The sequence below is a fragment of the Scatophagus argus genome, chromosome 6 (assembly GCF_020382885.2).
Source record: "Scatophagus argus isolate fScaArg1 chromosome 6, fScaArg1.pri, whole genome shotgun sequence".
Classification (NCBI taxonomy): domain Eukaryota; kingdom Metazoa; phylum Chordata; class Actinopteri; family Scatophagidae; genus Scatophagus; species Scatophagus argus.
In genome coordinates, this window is record NC_058498.1 from 6,372,128 (window position 1) to 6,385,672 (window position 13,545).

The 13,545-nt window shown below is 41.9% G+C and overlaps 1 protein-coding gene and 1 long non-coding RNA gene across 3 annotated transcripts in view; one reads left to right on the forward strand and one right to left on the reverse strand.

Moving 5' to 3' along the window:
* The window catches only part of lepr (leptin receptor), a 33,229-nt gene that overhangs the window by 4,543 nt on the left and 15,141 nt on the right, over nt 1-13,545 (forward strand). Inside the window, exons 1-5 of one of the 2 annotated variants that reach the window (XM_046391736.1) lie at nt 5,437-5,791; nt 8,611-8,668; nt 9,957-10,009; nt 11,256-11,483; nt 13,189-13,318. In XM_046391736.1, coding sequence (XP_046247692.1) covers nt 5,728-5,791; nt 8,611-8,668; nt 9,957-10,009; nt 11,256-11,483; nt 13,189-13,318 — 533 coding nt within the window. In that variant the 5' untranslated portion in view covers nt 5,437-5,727. Of the gene's footprint in view, nt 1-5,436; nt 5,792-8,610; nt 8,669-9,956; nt 10,010-11,255; nt 11,484-13,188; nt 13,319-13,545 lie in introns of those variants that run through there. The other variant, XM_046391737.1, reaches the window with a different exon arrangement.
* Nucleotides 4,281-6,044, reverse strand: LOC124060601. Its single transcript, XR_006843603.1, has 3 exons — nt 5,911-6,044; nt 5,427-5,681; nt 4,281-4,699 (listed from the first exon to the last, which is right to left on the reverse strand). It is a non-coding gene; the product is annotated as an uncharacterized LOC124060601 (long non-coding RNA).

Consider the following 13,545-nt stretch of genomic DNA (forward strand, 5'->3'; position numbering starts at 1 on the left):
TTTGTCCTTTCTTGCCAACAGTATAAAAAACCCCATCTGAAAGTAAATGTGGACAGTTTAAATGTTTTTGGCTCATGCTGCCTTGACTCACTCTCTGCTTTGCTGACACTTTCTCCATCTGTGTGTCCTCTCTTGCTGCTTGATGTTTGGCAGGTGCTGTGGCTCATGTGCAGCTCTGCACATGGAAATATTTTCTCTTAATTCAATAAGCAGCCACTGAACAGTGGAAAAGTACCATATCTACCATTTTTTCTTTCTTTTGATAAAAGTCTTGTCCTGATAGTGCAGAATGAGTTTCTCCTCTCAACTCAAACGAGTTGAAGAGGAGAAATGTCAGTGCTTTAGTTCACTATCGCTGCTCTCTGTAGTGTTGTTTTAGGCCACAGCAGACAACTGTTTTCCATTTAAAAACAAAAAACTAGTTTAGCCTTTGCTCACCGCTCAGTTAACGACAGACAGACAGACGCAGTGGAACAGTTAGAGGAGTTGCCAGAGACTGAAAACAGCAGAAACATAATCCTAAATGAATGCTAATGTTGTTCTGTAGCTGCTGGATGTCTAAATAAGCAACTGTTTGCTTGTACTGTGGGACAAGAAAACCACCACCAAGAAAAGTGAGCATGTGAGCGAGTGGGGAGCCTCCAATCAAATGCAAAAGCAGACACTTTGATCAAACAAAAGGCAATTAAAACTTTTCAAGTTCAGATCTGTGCATTATTAGGCTTCACAGGTGAGTGCGTTTGGGTTTGTTTTTTTGGTTTTTTTGTACTTAAAAGTATCTCAGTCCCTTAATGTGCACTTGTACATAATTTGATGAATCAGTGTGGTGGTTACTGCTGGCTTGTTCCACCAATTCTTGCTCCAGTAACAGACTGAGAAAGCACCAAGCAGAAGCTCAAATTCAGACTTAAAAGTATCTCTTCACAAAGCTGTCAGATGTCTAAATGAAATCTGCTGTCAGTGCCCTGAGTCTAACCTGTTAGATAATGTGGTCACAGTCCAGTCTGTACGTTCATCATAAAACCACTTTGTTTCTGCTCATTTCACAAAACCTCAAGAGACCAGTTAGTTCTTGGACTGTTGCCTTCTGTCATATGTCAGCAATTTTATTTATTCTGCCTGATGACTTCAAACTATTGGTCTATTTTATTTTATAGATATTAACTACATTAAAATGCAGAGTCGGCTTGTGTTTCAGCTGGCGATGCTTTTGAGGAGACGTGATACATCCGGGCTCTGGAAAAGACATCACGCAAAAAAACTTTGTCAGCACACAACGCTGCTTACGTGGTGATGAAGCGGACGCGTGAGCTCAGCGAGCGCTCAGGCTGAAGCTCGTGCTCAGACCAGACCGGGAAGAGGTGTTTGTTTCGTCCTCTTCCATGTTTTCCTCTGCTCCACAGGCCTCAGTCTGAACACTCCCACAGCTGCTGCTGCTGCTCCATTTCTCAGTAACAAGGATATTCATAATGTGACCCTGGGCATCGTGCCAGTGGAAAAAAGGATGTCCAGTACATGGACTTTCCACAAAAAAAAAAAAACAAAAAAACAAAACAAAACACAGAGCTCCATAGTACAAATATTCCAGCTATGAATGGAGAAACGCAATTAGAAAATCAGATGTTTTAGATAAATAAAACAGCAAAAACACCAACTGTTTCAAAACTTCAGGACATAAATGAATGAATGAATGAATGCAAGGCCAGATAAGGAAATGTGTTGAACTAGATATCTATGAACATTTTTGGCTGTATCTTCCTACTTACCAGAAAGATGCCATCGTGGTGTCGATTCTCTCAGCAAATAAGTAAATTTCTCAAAATGTCAAGAGAGAAATGTCAGAGAACACAAACACGTATCTAAACCCCGAGCCCATAGCTTCTGAGGTTGTCCCTGCAGACTCGCTGCCCTCTGACGCTGGTTCTACACCTGACCTTATTTCCCACCTGAGCTCCTCCCTTTTTCTGAAGAGAAATTCACAGCTTCTTATTATGTAATATCAATTTCCATCCTTCAGTGATCAGAAATTTAATCTGCATGTGAAACAGGTTGCTGTACGGCAGGGGAGTCACGCTGCAGCACAATCACACGTATTTAAATATAAAGACATTACATCATCCCCTTCAGTGGCATCCTATGAGGAGCCTGCAAGCATGACATCATGCTTGTGGTATGTAAAGCCCCACCCCCTCCACCTCTCTGAGGTTTTTTTTTGTTCTCCTGTGCAGGATCTGATTAATTATTCATGAATGGCTTCCCTCTTTGAGGCGGAGATGCATTTCTACACTGCAGCCTGTTTATTAGAAAGAGTTAACTCATAATGTTCATGCAGTATAAAAACAACTTAACTCATCTACTGCAGTGGTGACGCAGTAACTCTGCTGTGAAATCACCCCAAAGAAACGGTGACCCGGGAATGATGAAAATGAACCGATGTCATGTTGGTGCTACACTTTCATCCTGGGAAAAGAATATTTTCAAATGAATTTCATGATGAGTGACATTTAAAGGGTCAAATTAACTATATTTGTCAATGATTGATAATAATAAAGAGAATCAAGTTCAACAGCCAAACATGTTGAAACCTACAAGGACTTTAACTGTGCTGTCAGTCATAATCTGCTTGCACAAAGAGAAAATAAACTGACGTGCTGGGATACGTTTCTCTTATATTTTATTATCATTGATTATTATCATCAATTATGTCCATACTGGGTCTGAACCTCCAGCTCGTCATGTTTTAAGTGCAATAGGTAGTGTTAAACTCTAATCATAAAAAATAGTAATAATGATTATAATAGAGATAGCGAATAAGACAAGAGAACAAAAATGTGCATAAAAACTTACAGCTGCTTGCAGTGAAATACAGTGTAGCCCACAAGGAGTTAAAATACATGCAAAGATAACAAGATATAACGTTTAAAATCAGTAACAGTTTAAAAACATGAAATGTTGGTGAATCCTGTCAAAACTGCCTTTGAATATTCTGTGAATGATAAGTAAGACAACAATCAGATATGAGCCACGGCAGCAGATGCCCTTTCACTAGTCGTCAACCCAGTCACCAAGCCTTCTAGTGCACTACAAGACATTTAGATTTATATATAATAAATGATAAACGAAAAGATTTCTTGTCCCAAACAGTGAAGTTAATCACAGTTATCCCATTTTGTTTATTCATCTGTTTATTTGTGCACCACACAAGCATCTTCACACGAGGATTACGTGCCAGCAGGGTGATGTCATTCGTGCACACGGGCTTGGATGATGTCATCGGAGGGAATGATCTCATCCCCTCATTTTGAATTCATGCAGTAGGTGGGGCTGCTGCTACGACGAGCTTCCCCAGCTCTCTTCCACATCGCTGTCTGTTCAGTGAACGTCACAGTCTGACCCACATTGATGTGCTGCATGTGAAGCTCACGTCCCTGTAACATAACATGTTTGAAGGGCAGATGAAGGTGATTTAGAGGTCATAATTTGCAGCAATAACCTCACAAATGAGTTGGCGGCACGTTTTTTTTTAAAATTTTTGATAAATTAGGGGGTCATTCTCTCATCAGTGTCAGTTTATCGTCAGTTCATCCAGTTTGCTAGTGGAAAAAAGTACCAATCACTCCAATCTGCTGTCATCTTTGCAAACTCTCTGCTCCTCTGATGAGATTGTGGATGAATGTGAAGCCAGATGCTGGTAATCCCCTGCAGTCACGGAGCAGTGCCATACTGCTAACAATAAAGAACAAAACCCACCTCTATAAAGAGCGATGGGCTGTAAAATTTAAGTGATGTGCCTGCATGGTGACGCAGAAGCCATTTACAAAGGAAATCCATTTGCAAGTGCGCTGCCTCCCTCTCACATACGCAAATTTATGCAGCAAACAATGACGCATCCTTTCTACGTCATAACGTTTGACAGTGACTGCCGGCAGCGTCTTACGCTGTCGCTCACACGCACACATACACACACACATACACACACACACACCAACCTGAGAAGCAGAATGTCTTTGTGTTTAACACCGCTGCAACCCAGCAAGAAGGTCCTTTGCAGATCTTCCTCATTCGTGCCTGGGTTCCCACCGGGTGCTCCAGGTTCCTCTGACAGTCCAAACACAAGTTAGATGAACTGGAATCTTGCACGGATGTGAAAGTCTGTCACAGACTGGCAGCCTTTCCAGTGTGTTCCCTGTTTCTCTGTCATTGTGCACTGTTTAAACTGGAAAACAAGCCAAACTGGAGAAACGTATGGAAACCAGACAGCATTAGTGTTAGAAAGTATGCTCTTTATTTTCAACTGCTGTGTCATGGACCAAAAGGTATAAATACGATGCACAAATATCATGTCACATTAGCCAGGACAGCAAAATCATTCACTATTCACTTGTGGTGGAATTCCCTGTGTAGACATACTTTCCATCCAAATAACAGATTATTGACTGGACTGACTGTTTGCATTTGGAAAAGTAGGTTGACTTAGTGGTGTGGCCAAGGATCCACATCTGGCCTGAGACTTTTTTCCAGAACTTTTTTTTTTTATTAAAAAAGGAGTATTTAAAAGAAGAAAGAAGTTGAGTCCGAGCAGACGGCTGCAGGCCACCGCCGTTCGTTCCCAATTTCACTGCAGTCTATTGGCTCCTGTTTCATGTATGATAGACGTTTTGAACAGGGCGGTTTCTAACAGTGGCTGGTCTGTAGTTCCCTGGGAGGAAGAGATAGAGAAAACAAAATTCAGGGGAAAACAGAGGCAGTGGAGTGATTAAGGCTTCTAATTTGGTCTTCATGTTGCCAGCACACTCATCATCACACACAGCTGATGATAAGGAGGAACTGGAGAATTATCACAAATAGAAGGACACAATGGCACATTTGAATTTTTCGAAATGCAGCGTGCCCTTTAGGAGTGTGTATTATTTACAAATACATTGTCAAATCTCAAAGTTATTAGAAATACTACGAAGTTGTGCTTTCGTGTGAGACAGCCTTTGAGTTTTGAGTATTTATTCAGCCATTCATTGGCAGCAGTTTGGTAGCAGGTGTGTGGGATAATTTACGGGTTTTTGGGCCCAGAAAAAATGCCCTTTGAGAATCAAAAATCAAGAGGGGAAATTGCTGGTAAATAACAACCATGCATGTATTTCTGTTTTGGTGATTATGCCCATGTATTTACTTTATTAACCCACAGTTTCTGCCATTACATATGATGAAGCAGCAAAGGTAAATAAGCGAAAACGAGGCGATGTAATACAACAAACAATTAGACTTTAATGTTAAAAAGGAAAAAATAAGAAAGTTTTATCCTATGTTTTTTTTTTTATTTTCCGTGGGTGGGAGTTGACGTAGTGCTGACTCCATAGTTACGGCCTGGGTACAAATACCCCAAAACTGTTCTAAAGTACAGCACTTGTTACATAGTTTTTAGTTTTTACTGTGGAACAAACGGTTGTTTCAAGTAGGCGTCTGCAGACACAGAAGTGTGAGGATTTCCGGAGGCGTACGTGAACGCCTCACAGTGGGCTGGACGCTGTCGTGTCTCCCTGTGTCCTTTACCTCCGCTCCGCTCCTCACTTTCATTTCTTTAAGCCGGGAGGCTCCGACAGCAGCAGCGAAGCGAGAGGGAGAGTGAAAGCGCTCCCGTGTGGAAATTCAGACCAGAGTCCAGCCGAAACCATGGACGGTGAACTCTGCCAGAAGAGCAAACATCTTCAGTGAGGAATTAAACTCATCTGAATGGACCCCGACGCTGATGAAAGGACACCTCGGCACAAAACCACAAGACGCTTCGAAGAGCGACGTAAGGAAACAGTCTCATTATGACTAATGTTCACACTAAACGTCTCCTGATAGTTTTCTGTCCTGCCAAGATCTCCGTCTGTCTGTCTGTCTGTCACGCTGAGGTGCAGAACTACTCACCCACGGCTAAAGCTGAGCATCCCTCATGCGTTTCACTCCTGATAGATTGGTGGTGCATCTCAGCACTGAGGACTAACTTGACGAGCGTGGTTTAGAAAGTGGAAAGTGTCATGAGGTGACTTTGGTTGTGATTTGGCGCTGTATGAGTAAACCGAATTGACTGTGAGTTTACACAAGCCGTTTTTGAACTTTTGAACTCTCCCTCCCTTTGACAGATTTGTTGTTTTAGTGGGATTATCATAGTTTGTTTTGGCGGTTTGTTTTTTGTTATTTTCTCGTGTTCATGATGCACTTTTCATCCTGGGAATCTGATGAGATGGTGACACGTGTGACGTGTTTGCTGCTTAGGACAGACAGGAGAATATCTTGTCAGGTATCTGCTGCTGCTGCTGCTGCTGTCTGATGGGTGGGTGGTGAAGGACAAGCCCCGGCGCGCCTTTACGCAGCGCAGCTTGAGACTGGCAGGGAGTGAGTCACAGCAGGATGAATAGTTGGCGAGGTGGAGTCCCTTCCTTACACGTGGAAAATAATTTTAGGTAGTTGTCTTGATTTCCTCTGTTTTTCCAAAGAGGCAGAGGAAGTCGCAGCTCAGAGATAGCTGTGAAACATCTCAGCTGAAGTCTGACGTTTGGCACAACAAGGTATATGAGATTCCTTTAAAAAGCCAAAACAAAGTATAAATGAATGTGTTTAAGCTCCTGAGCAGTTTGCCACTGAATCTCTGGCTGCTGTTGACTTTCTGCTGCTCTACTCTGGTAACTTTGTCTGTGGCAAAGTGGCTTTGAGGGTGCGATTGGTCCTTCCTCAGGATGGCTGATGTGATGATACGTGCTGCGGTATCAGTTTGTCAGAGATTTTGTGATGCTGTTTACACTGTGACATCTATCCTATTAACACCTCTGATTAAATTAAACCTTAGCTGGCAGTGGTGCAATTCAATAAGCAGGATTATGACGTGGCAGTGTTGGATTTTTGTTTGGCTTTTCATTTCATTTTCTTTTTTTGCTTCAGTGTGAAAATGTTCTGTATTGAATTTATGGAAAATAGACATTGCTGTTTATCCATGAATAGCATCAAGAGATTTTTCTGAAAATATGTCCTATAATAATATTGATATTGATATAGGTTTTATCCATGTTGCTCACTAATAGGTCTTACATATTATAGTCTTATACTAGTATAAGACCTTTGGGTGGTGAAAGGGCCAAATGAGGGATCTCAGGATGCTGCTTTTTCCAACTCACATGCAAACTAAAGTGAAACCTTCCACTGCAGCCTGAGGCCAGTGTTGACATTTCTGCTTTCAAGAATTTGAATTGTGAGAAGCCAAGCTTGTACACCTGCATAAAGATCAGTAATTCAAGTGCAGAATAACTTTGAAATATGCCGTTTTACTTGCATAGTTGCTTCAGCGGTGCTATTTATCTGTTTAAAGTATTTCTGTAATTTTCGTCAGAAGTGAAAAAGAAACAACCAAAACAACTGGAGAAGCTGAAATTGTGCGTTTAATCTTTTGTAGTAATCACCTGTAGAAGCTTAACTTCCACAGTCAAAGATTAAACTTAAACTTTGAGCTTTGCAGGTTTGAGTCTTCAGTTAATCAGTCACAGTGGTGTCCTGAACGAGGTGACTTGACATGAAAATCATTTGTACCTGCCGGTATTCATAGATAAGTGATGAGCCAAAGCGCTACACACCAGGTGATGACTGGTCCCAGGAGCTCCTGATGCTGACGCTGTTTTGAGCACCTGGAGGTGATGACAGGTGTGTGTGCTGCGTGTGGGAACACACGTGTTTAAATACATGAGATCGTTTTTTGTCCTGCAGCCTCTCCTCATGCTGCTTTGTCCCGCACGATTAATTTATCAAGTGTGTTTCATGTTTTTGTGTTCTGATTGCATAAAGTGTGTGTCAAAGTGTTAGTGTTTACTGTGGATCGTACACACACACACACACACACACACACACACACACACACACACTTCAGTTCATCCACGCTGCTTCCTGCTGTGTTTATCTTCGTCTAGCCTATCCTTTTATTAATATATGTGCTCACCGGTTTGAGTCAAGTTACACCACATTAATTCATCACCTTAGTATGCTGGCTGTCGCCGAAAACAAGCAGCAGAGAGCTTTGCGATGACTGGCTGCGCCAATCAAAATAAAGCACAACGTGAATGAGACAGAAACTCTGAGAGGAAATGCACAGCGTCCTGTTATCAGGCCGAGGGTGGACGTTCCAGAAAGTTATTTTGGTATATGTTGCTGACTTCCAGAGAAAATAAAAATGTGATTTCAGTGCACAAGAACTTCCTTGTGCACTGTGCCAGAATTCGCTTTTCTCATGAATGAACAGCAGTTCTGGAGTATTTTATCTGTGGAGGATGGAGAGGCCGAGTGGGAGGAGCTCCTATCAGTGAGACATCTGACTCAGCGAAAGAATGGGGCAAGAATGAGCAAGACTTTTACTGCCACTCCTAGGAAAACTGCCTTTGCAACCCATCTGTTTCTGCCCAAGAATTTCAAGTATTGTATTTTAATTCAATGCCTGTTCCCTAATGTGTTCCCTAATGTGTTCAATGTGTTCAATGCCTGTTCCCTAATGTGTTACCCCCCCCATTACTTCCAGTCATGACACAGGTCTTCTTTGTGGTCCTCTTTGTGATCCTCTGAAAACCTTCTCTCTCGCTCTCTCCTCAGTGAGATTCAGCCCAGCCAAAGCACAGCGAGGCCATGCTCACGCTATGACCACGACCATGTAAGTATCGCAGTTTGTTGTTCCCTCTCAAAACACTTTTTTTGTTTGGTTTAGGGAGAAAAAAACATTTTCCGACCTCCAACAGATGGCAACACATTTGCAATTCAGGATTTTTTGCATTATAATCAGGTGAAATACATCAAATTTTAATAAGCGTCTTACATCTGAAACTGTGAAATTGGCAGAATTTTATTTGCAGCTTAGGAACACACATGGCTTTGCAGACATTATGGTTTTAGAGGATCGCAGGAACAGGTTTTCATTCTGTGAATGTGGTTTGGTGATTTGCAGGTGAAAATATGTGTAAGTGTCTATTAAAACTGGGCTTAATGGATTAACAGATGAGGCCGCAGCAGTAATGGTGGCTTGTTATTTGTTTTTTCACTACAGCCTTCAGTACAGATTCTGCTGTTACTCGAGGACAGTGATTCCCACCCAGGGGTTCGTGTGTCCCTGTTGGGGACAATTGCTCCTAACAGATAAACACAGCAATTTCATTACAAATTGCTATGATGCCGATCTTTAGCGCATTTACCGTGACAACAAACAATAAACTACCAGCTCCGATTGGTCGTGACACTCCTGAGCAGCACCTGAACGGCACTTTGTGCGATGAAGAGTGAATGAAAACCACTCAGAGCAACAGTACTAATGCAGACTGGACCAAAACTACTGTAAAAAAAAAAAAGACTAAACAGTGACGGTTCTAGTTTAAAGGATATTGGCGGGATGTCAGTGGCCAAGACACAAAGTTCAACGGCTAAACATCAGCAGACACGCCACTGTGGCACCTCAAGGCCATTAGTCCGAACTACCGAGCGGCGTCGTGTGTTGCAATGTTTCGCAGCAGAGACTTCATGTTAAATGAGTCATTACGTCTGAAGAGAAGTTGGTCCACCCGTTTTTTTCACTGTACTGTGTAACTGTGTCAAACTCGAGTTTCCTGGTACTGGGCTGATCGCAGTGGCAAACATGCCTGCACTTCTCTCTCATGACACCAGTTCTTTTGTCATTCTCAGATTTGGAGATAGTAAGTCATTTTATGCCATTAACCGTGGATTGTTGACCTTACTCCCATTTCCAACGAAGGTGAATTATGTCACTATTCAAGCTGATTTGCTGAAAGGTGGATCATATGTACCTGACTCACTCAGTTTCTGTTTTTATCTCCTCTCTCTCTCAGTCTGTATACTGCCATGATTCTGTTCTTTGTACAGCTGTAGTCTCATTGTTTTTCCTTCTTCCCGTCCATCCCTTCATTACTTATCCCCTCTTTGTCTCCTTACAGGGTTCAGTCTGCAATGTTGACAGTCCTGATACATGTTTTCCTGTTGTCCCACGGTGAGTTCCACCTCCAGCACAACAGTTATGACGCTTGCAGCTTCTTCCACCTTGTACTCGTCTTCTTTCTTAGAAAACATCCATGGGCTGCCTGCTCACGTTTGGAGTAAACAGAAAGCTTCATAAACAGTCACTGGAAGGATCTTTCTCTACGTGATGCGTAATCAGCATCACATGTTATAGTAACATGTAATCCTCTGTCTTAAATTTATGTTGCACTGTGGTTGTATTTCACATAAAAGTATTAGTGTTAGAATATTGGGAGTAATAGTAGTAGACTGACGGGGTTAATAATCTGTACGAGTGTGAAGATGGAGATGGTAGTCATTAATTTAAGTCATTTATTTATTTTTTCAATTTTTCTCTGACATTTCAATTAAAGTAGAGCTCAGGTTCTGAAGAAGCAGCCTTGGCCAACATCAACTCCAGATCCACAGGACACAGCAGCCTCACACCACTGTTGACACTTGACACCCTTGAAATTTATTGCGTTACACTCGGCAGATTTCCCATGTGCAGCTCATGTGGTCACGACTGCCAAAATGACTGCTGGTTGTCAAACCTACGTTATGACTTTTAGCCGGGCTAAGTCAATAGCACGTCAGACGCGCACTAACAAGGTGCTTCTCTCCCGCTTTATGTTGTTGTTTTTTCTCTTAGAGTCAAACACAGTGAATCATTAAAGTCATTGGTTTGTGTCTCATTTAAAGTACAAAATTACATGTGAAAGAAAGAGTCGTTAATATTGCAAAATGTCCTGGGGAACAGAAACCAAACCAGAGTAAAGATGTTCCAAAATGGTCTTCATATCACCCAACCTTACACTTTCTCCCACCAGTCGTGCTGTTTTGGTCCTTTTGCAGAGATCTTATATAAATTTTAATGCAGACTTAATGAGTTTGAATTTGATTAACAACAACAACAAATTTATTGATCCTTGGACATATTTAACAATTCAGGAGAACATTGGGTGTTAAAAATATTCCATTTTACTGAGTGTATCACACATTCGTACATAGATTTAAATAAAAAAACAATTTATATTTTTTTACATATTAGATCATAACGTGATTATTCTGGTCTTGTGTATATTTTCCAAGAAAACAAACTGAGCCTGAGCCAGTTGTTTTAAAAAAAACATCTTTCATAGAGACAAAAACACAAAAATATATTCAGGATACTGTAATGTGACTTGTTTGCTGCAGAACAAGGAAACATGCCTCTGTCCATGCCTCTCTGTGAGCAGGTGCTCAGTGTTCGGGGGGCGACGAGGGAGCCTCCCTCCACTCGGCTGCCGTGGACCTCCCCTGGCAGGATGAGCTGTGCTGTGACTCACCGTCAGTCCACCTCACTGCGGAGGGAGACGACACGCACGCACCGGAGACAAATCGCTCTGAACTGAACCTCCCACATGATCCCCGCTGCATCTTTAGGAGCTCGACAACCGAAACATCTCCTCATGAGCCCTCAGACGGTAAGACTTTGTTCAGTGCTCATACCCAGAATGAGTATTCTTTTCTGGTAGATAAAGCCCTGTTGAAAGAATTATGTATTTAACATGATATGGTATCTTGTTAAATGTTGGACCGTGTTGATTTGGCTTTAGGTTGGAGTTAAGGCAACTAAAAGAAGGGCTAGAGGAAAAAAGTCAGGCTTGCTAGAGGCCCATCCCCCTTCTGATTCATTTTCACCGTGCTGCATTTAGGATGCCCTTCTTCCTGGACCGGCACAGTGTGGAGTCAGACAATGTCAACAAAATTACTAAGATACTGGGCTGACTTCACACCCTGAAACTGAAGCAGGTGCCTTGTACAGTTTAAAGGTATTCTGTGCAACGTTTGACCACTAGTGGCGCTACAGAGCAATGTTGATGAGTGGGTGGCTGTTCACCCTGCAGGTGATATGATACGTGTTCCTGCTGTCTGTTTCATGCTATTCCAAGTTTGACTTCAGACATTATGTACAGACAAACATCATACCCTGTGAGAGGGAACATGAGCTGTGCTGCCAGAACACGTAACTCTGTCTGTTTACAAGGCAACAGGGTAGCTGTGTGATGAGGCTCACGCTCATCAGAACAAACAGCAGAGCTGGTGTGGCAGCCTGCAGCAGCGTCACTTGTCACTGATAGAGACGCCTCCAAAGATCAGCCCGACAGGCTCATTACACTTAAATGGCCTTTCAGTTGGAATCTCTCCCAGCCTCCTGTCAGCGTGAGGGACCATGTGAGTCTTTCATCATCAGTTCACGAGATAGTCTGGCTCACGAGGAAGGAGGTGAGACAATATAGTGTCATTTAGGAGGAGGTGAGGAGGATTTGTTTGTTTGCATTGATCTGTGAGGCACTGTGACACATCCAAATCAATGGTGATTAACTAAGGCCTTCCAGCTTTATGTCAAAACAACAATAATTAAACAGAAGTTAAAGGCCTGTGCTGTGCCTCCAGACTGCTTTATGAGGCCATTTCACTGTCAGCATTGTGATTCAGCTCCAAGGTCCCTGGGCATTTTGCTCTTTCATGTTTGCTTGTTAGTCAGACTTATTTTATTCACATCTTTTATTGCTTTCAGCACTAAAACGTCATGAGCAAAGGTGTTGGCTAATGACTGTTTAGGATCAATCCTTCTGAAATGAAAAAATAAAGACACTGAATGTTCTTTTCTATGGCACTGATGAATTTGTCCATTAATTTGTATGTGTGACTAAATACCTGGAAACTGGAATCTGTTTTGTGGTTTTTTTTTTAAATTATTAGCATGCTAACATGCTAAGTTAAGATGGTGAACAATGACAAACATTAGACCTGATGAACTTCAGCGTGTTAGCATTGTTACTATGAGCATGTTAGCGTACTGATGTTCAAAATATCATTGTGTCTTTGTAGCATGACTGTAGTCACACATGTATTTTTTTTTCAGTATAATTTCGCCAAATTATATATTAAAACCTCTAACTTGATTCTGTAAAAATAAGCTCAAACAGAATATTTTTCTTTTCATCACAGCTAAATGGCTATGTCAGAGCCCTATCACAATATGGCTGTTTTAATATTTCACTCAGTTTAGAGGCTTAGTTCTCAGAATTGAAACCTGGACTGTTTTCTCAGAAGTCTTCATTTGGAGGTTACTGTCAATTGATCCTAGTGGGCTAATAAAATGCAAATGTGATTTCTTGTCAGGCACCTGTCTGGACATTCTGTGCAGAATTGATGAAAACTGGGAATATTTAACTTGTGACCTTCAGTCTCACGGTCCAACAACATCCACTATGGACGCTGCTCTCATGGCAGTTAGCTTACGGCGTCTGTTGTGAGTATGAAGCTGTGCCCTTCCAGTATTTTTCTGTTGTTTCTTTCCTATACTGTGTGAATGGGTCTTTGTTTGTATATGTGTGTGTTTTAGTCTCATCTGATCTTTTCCCGACTGCTCAGTGGGGGGTTAAGTATGTGTGTTTACTTTGATCAGCAGAGGGGAAGCTGTGTGCTATCACACAGATGCAGGCTATTATTGTGGCGGGGATAAAAAGACCCATGCAC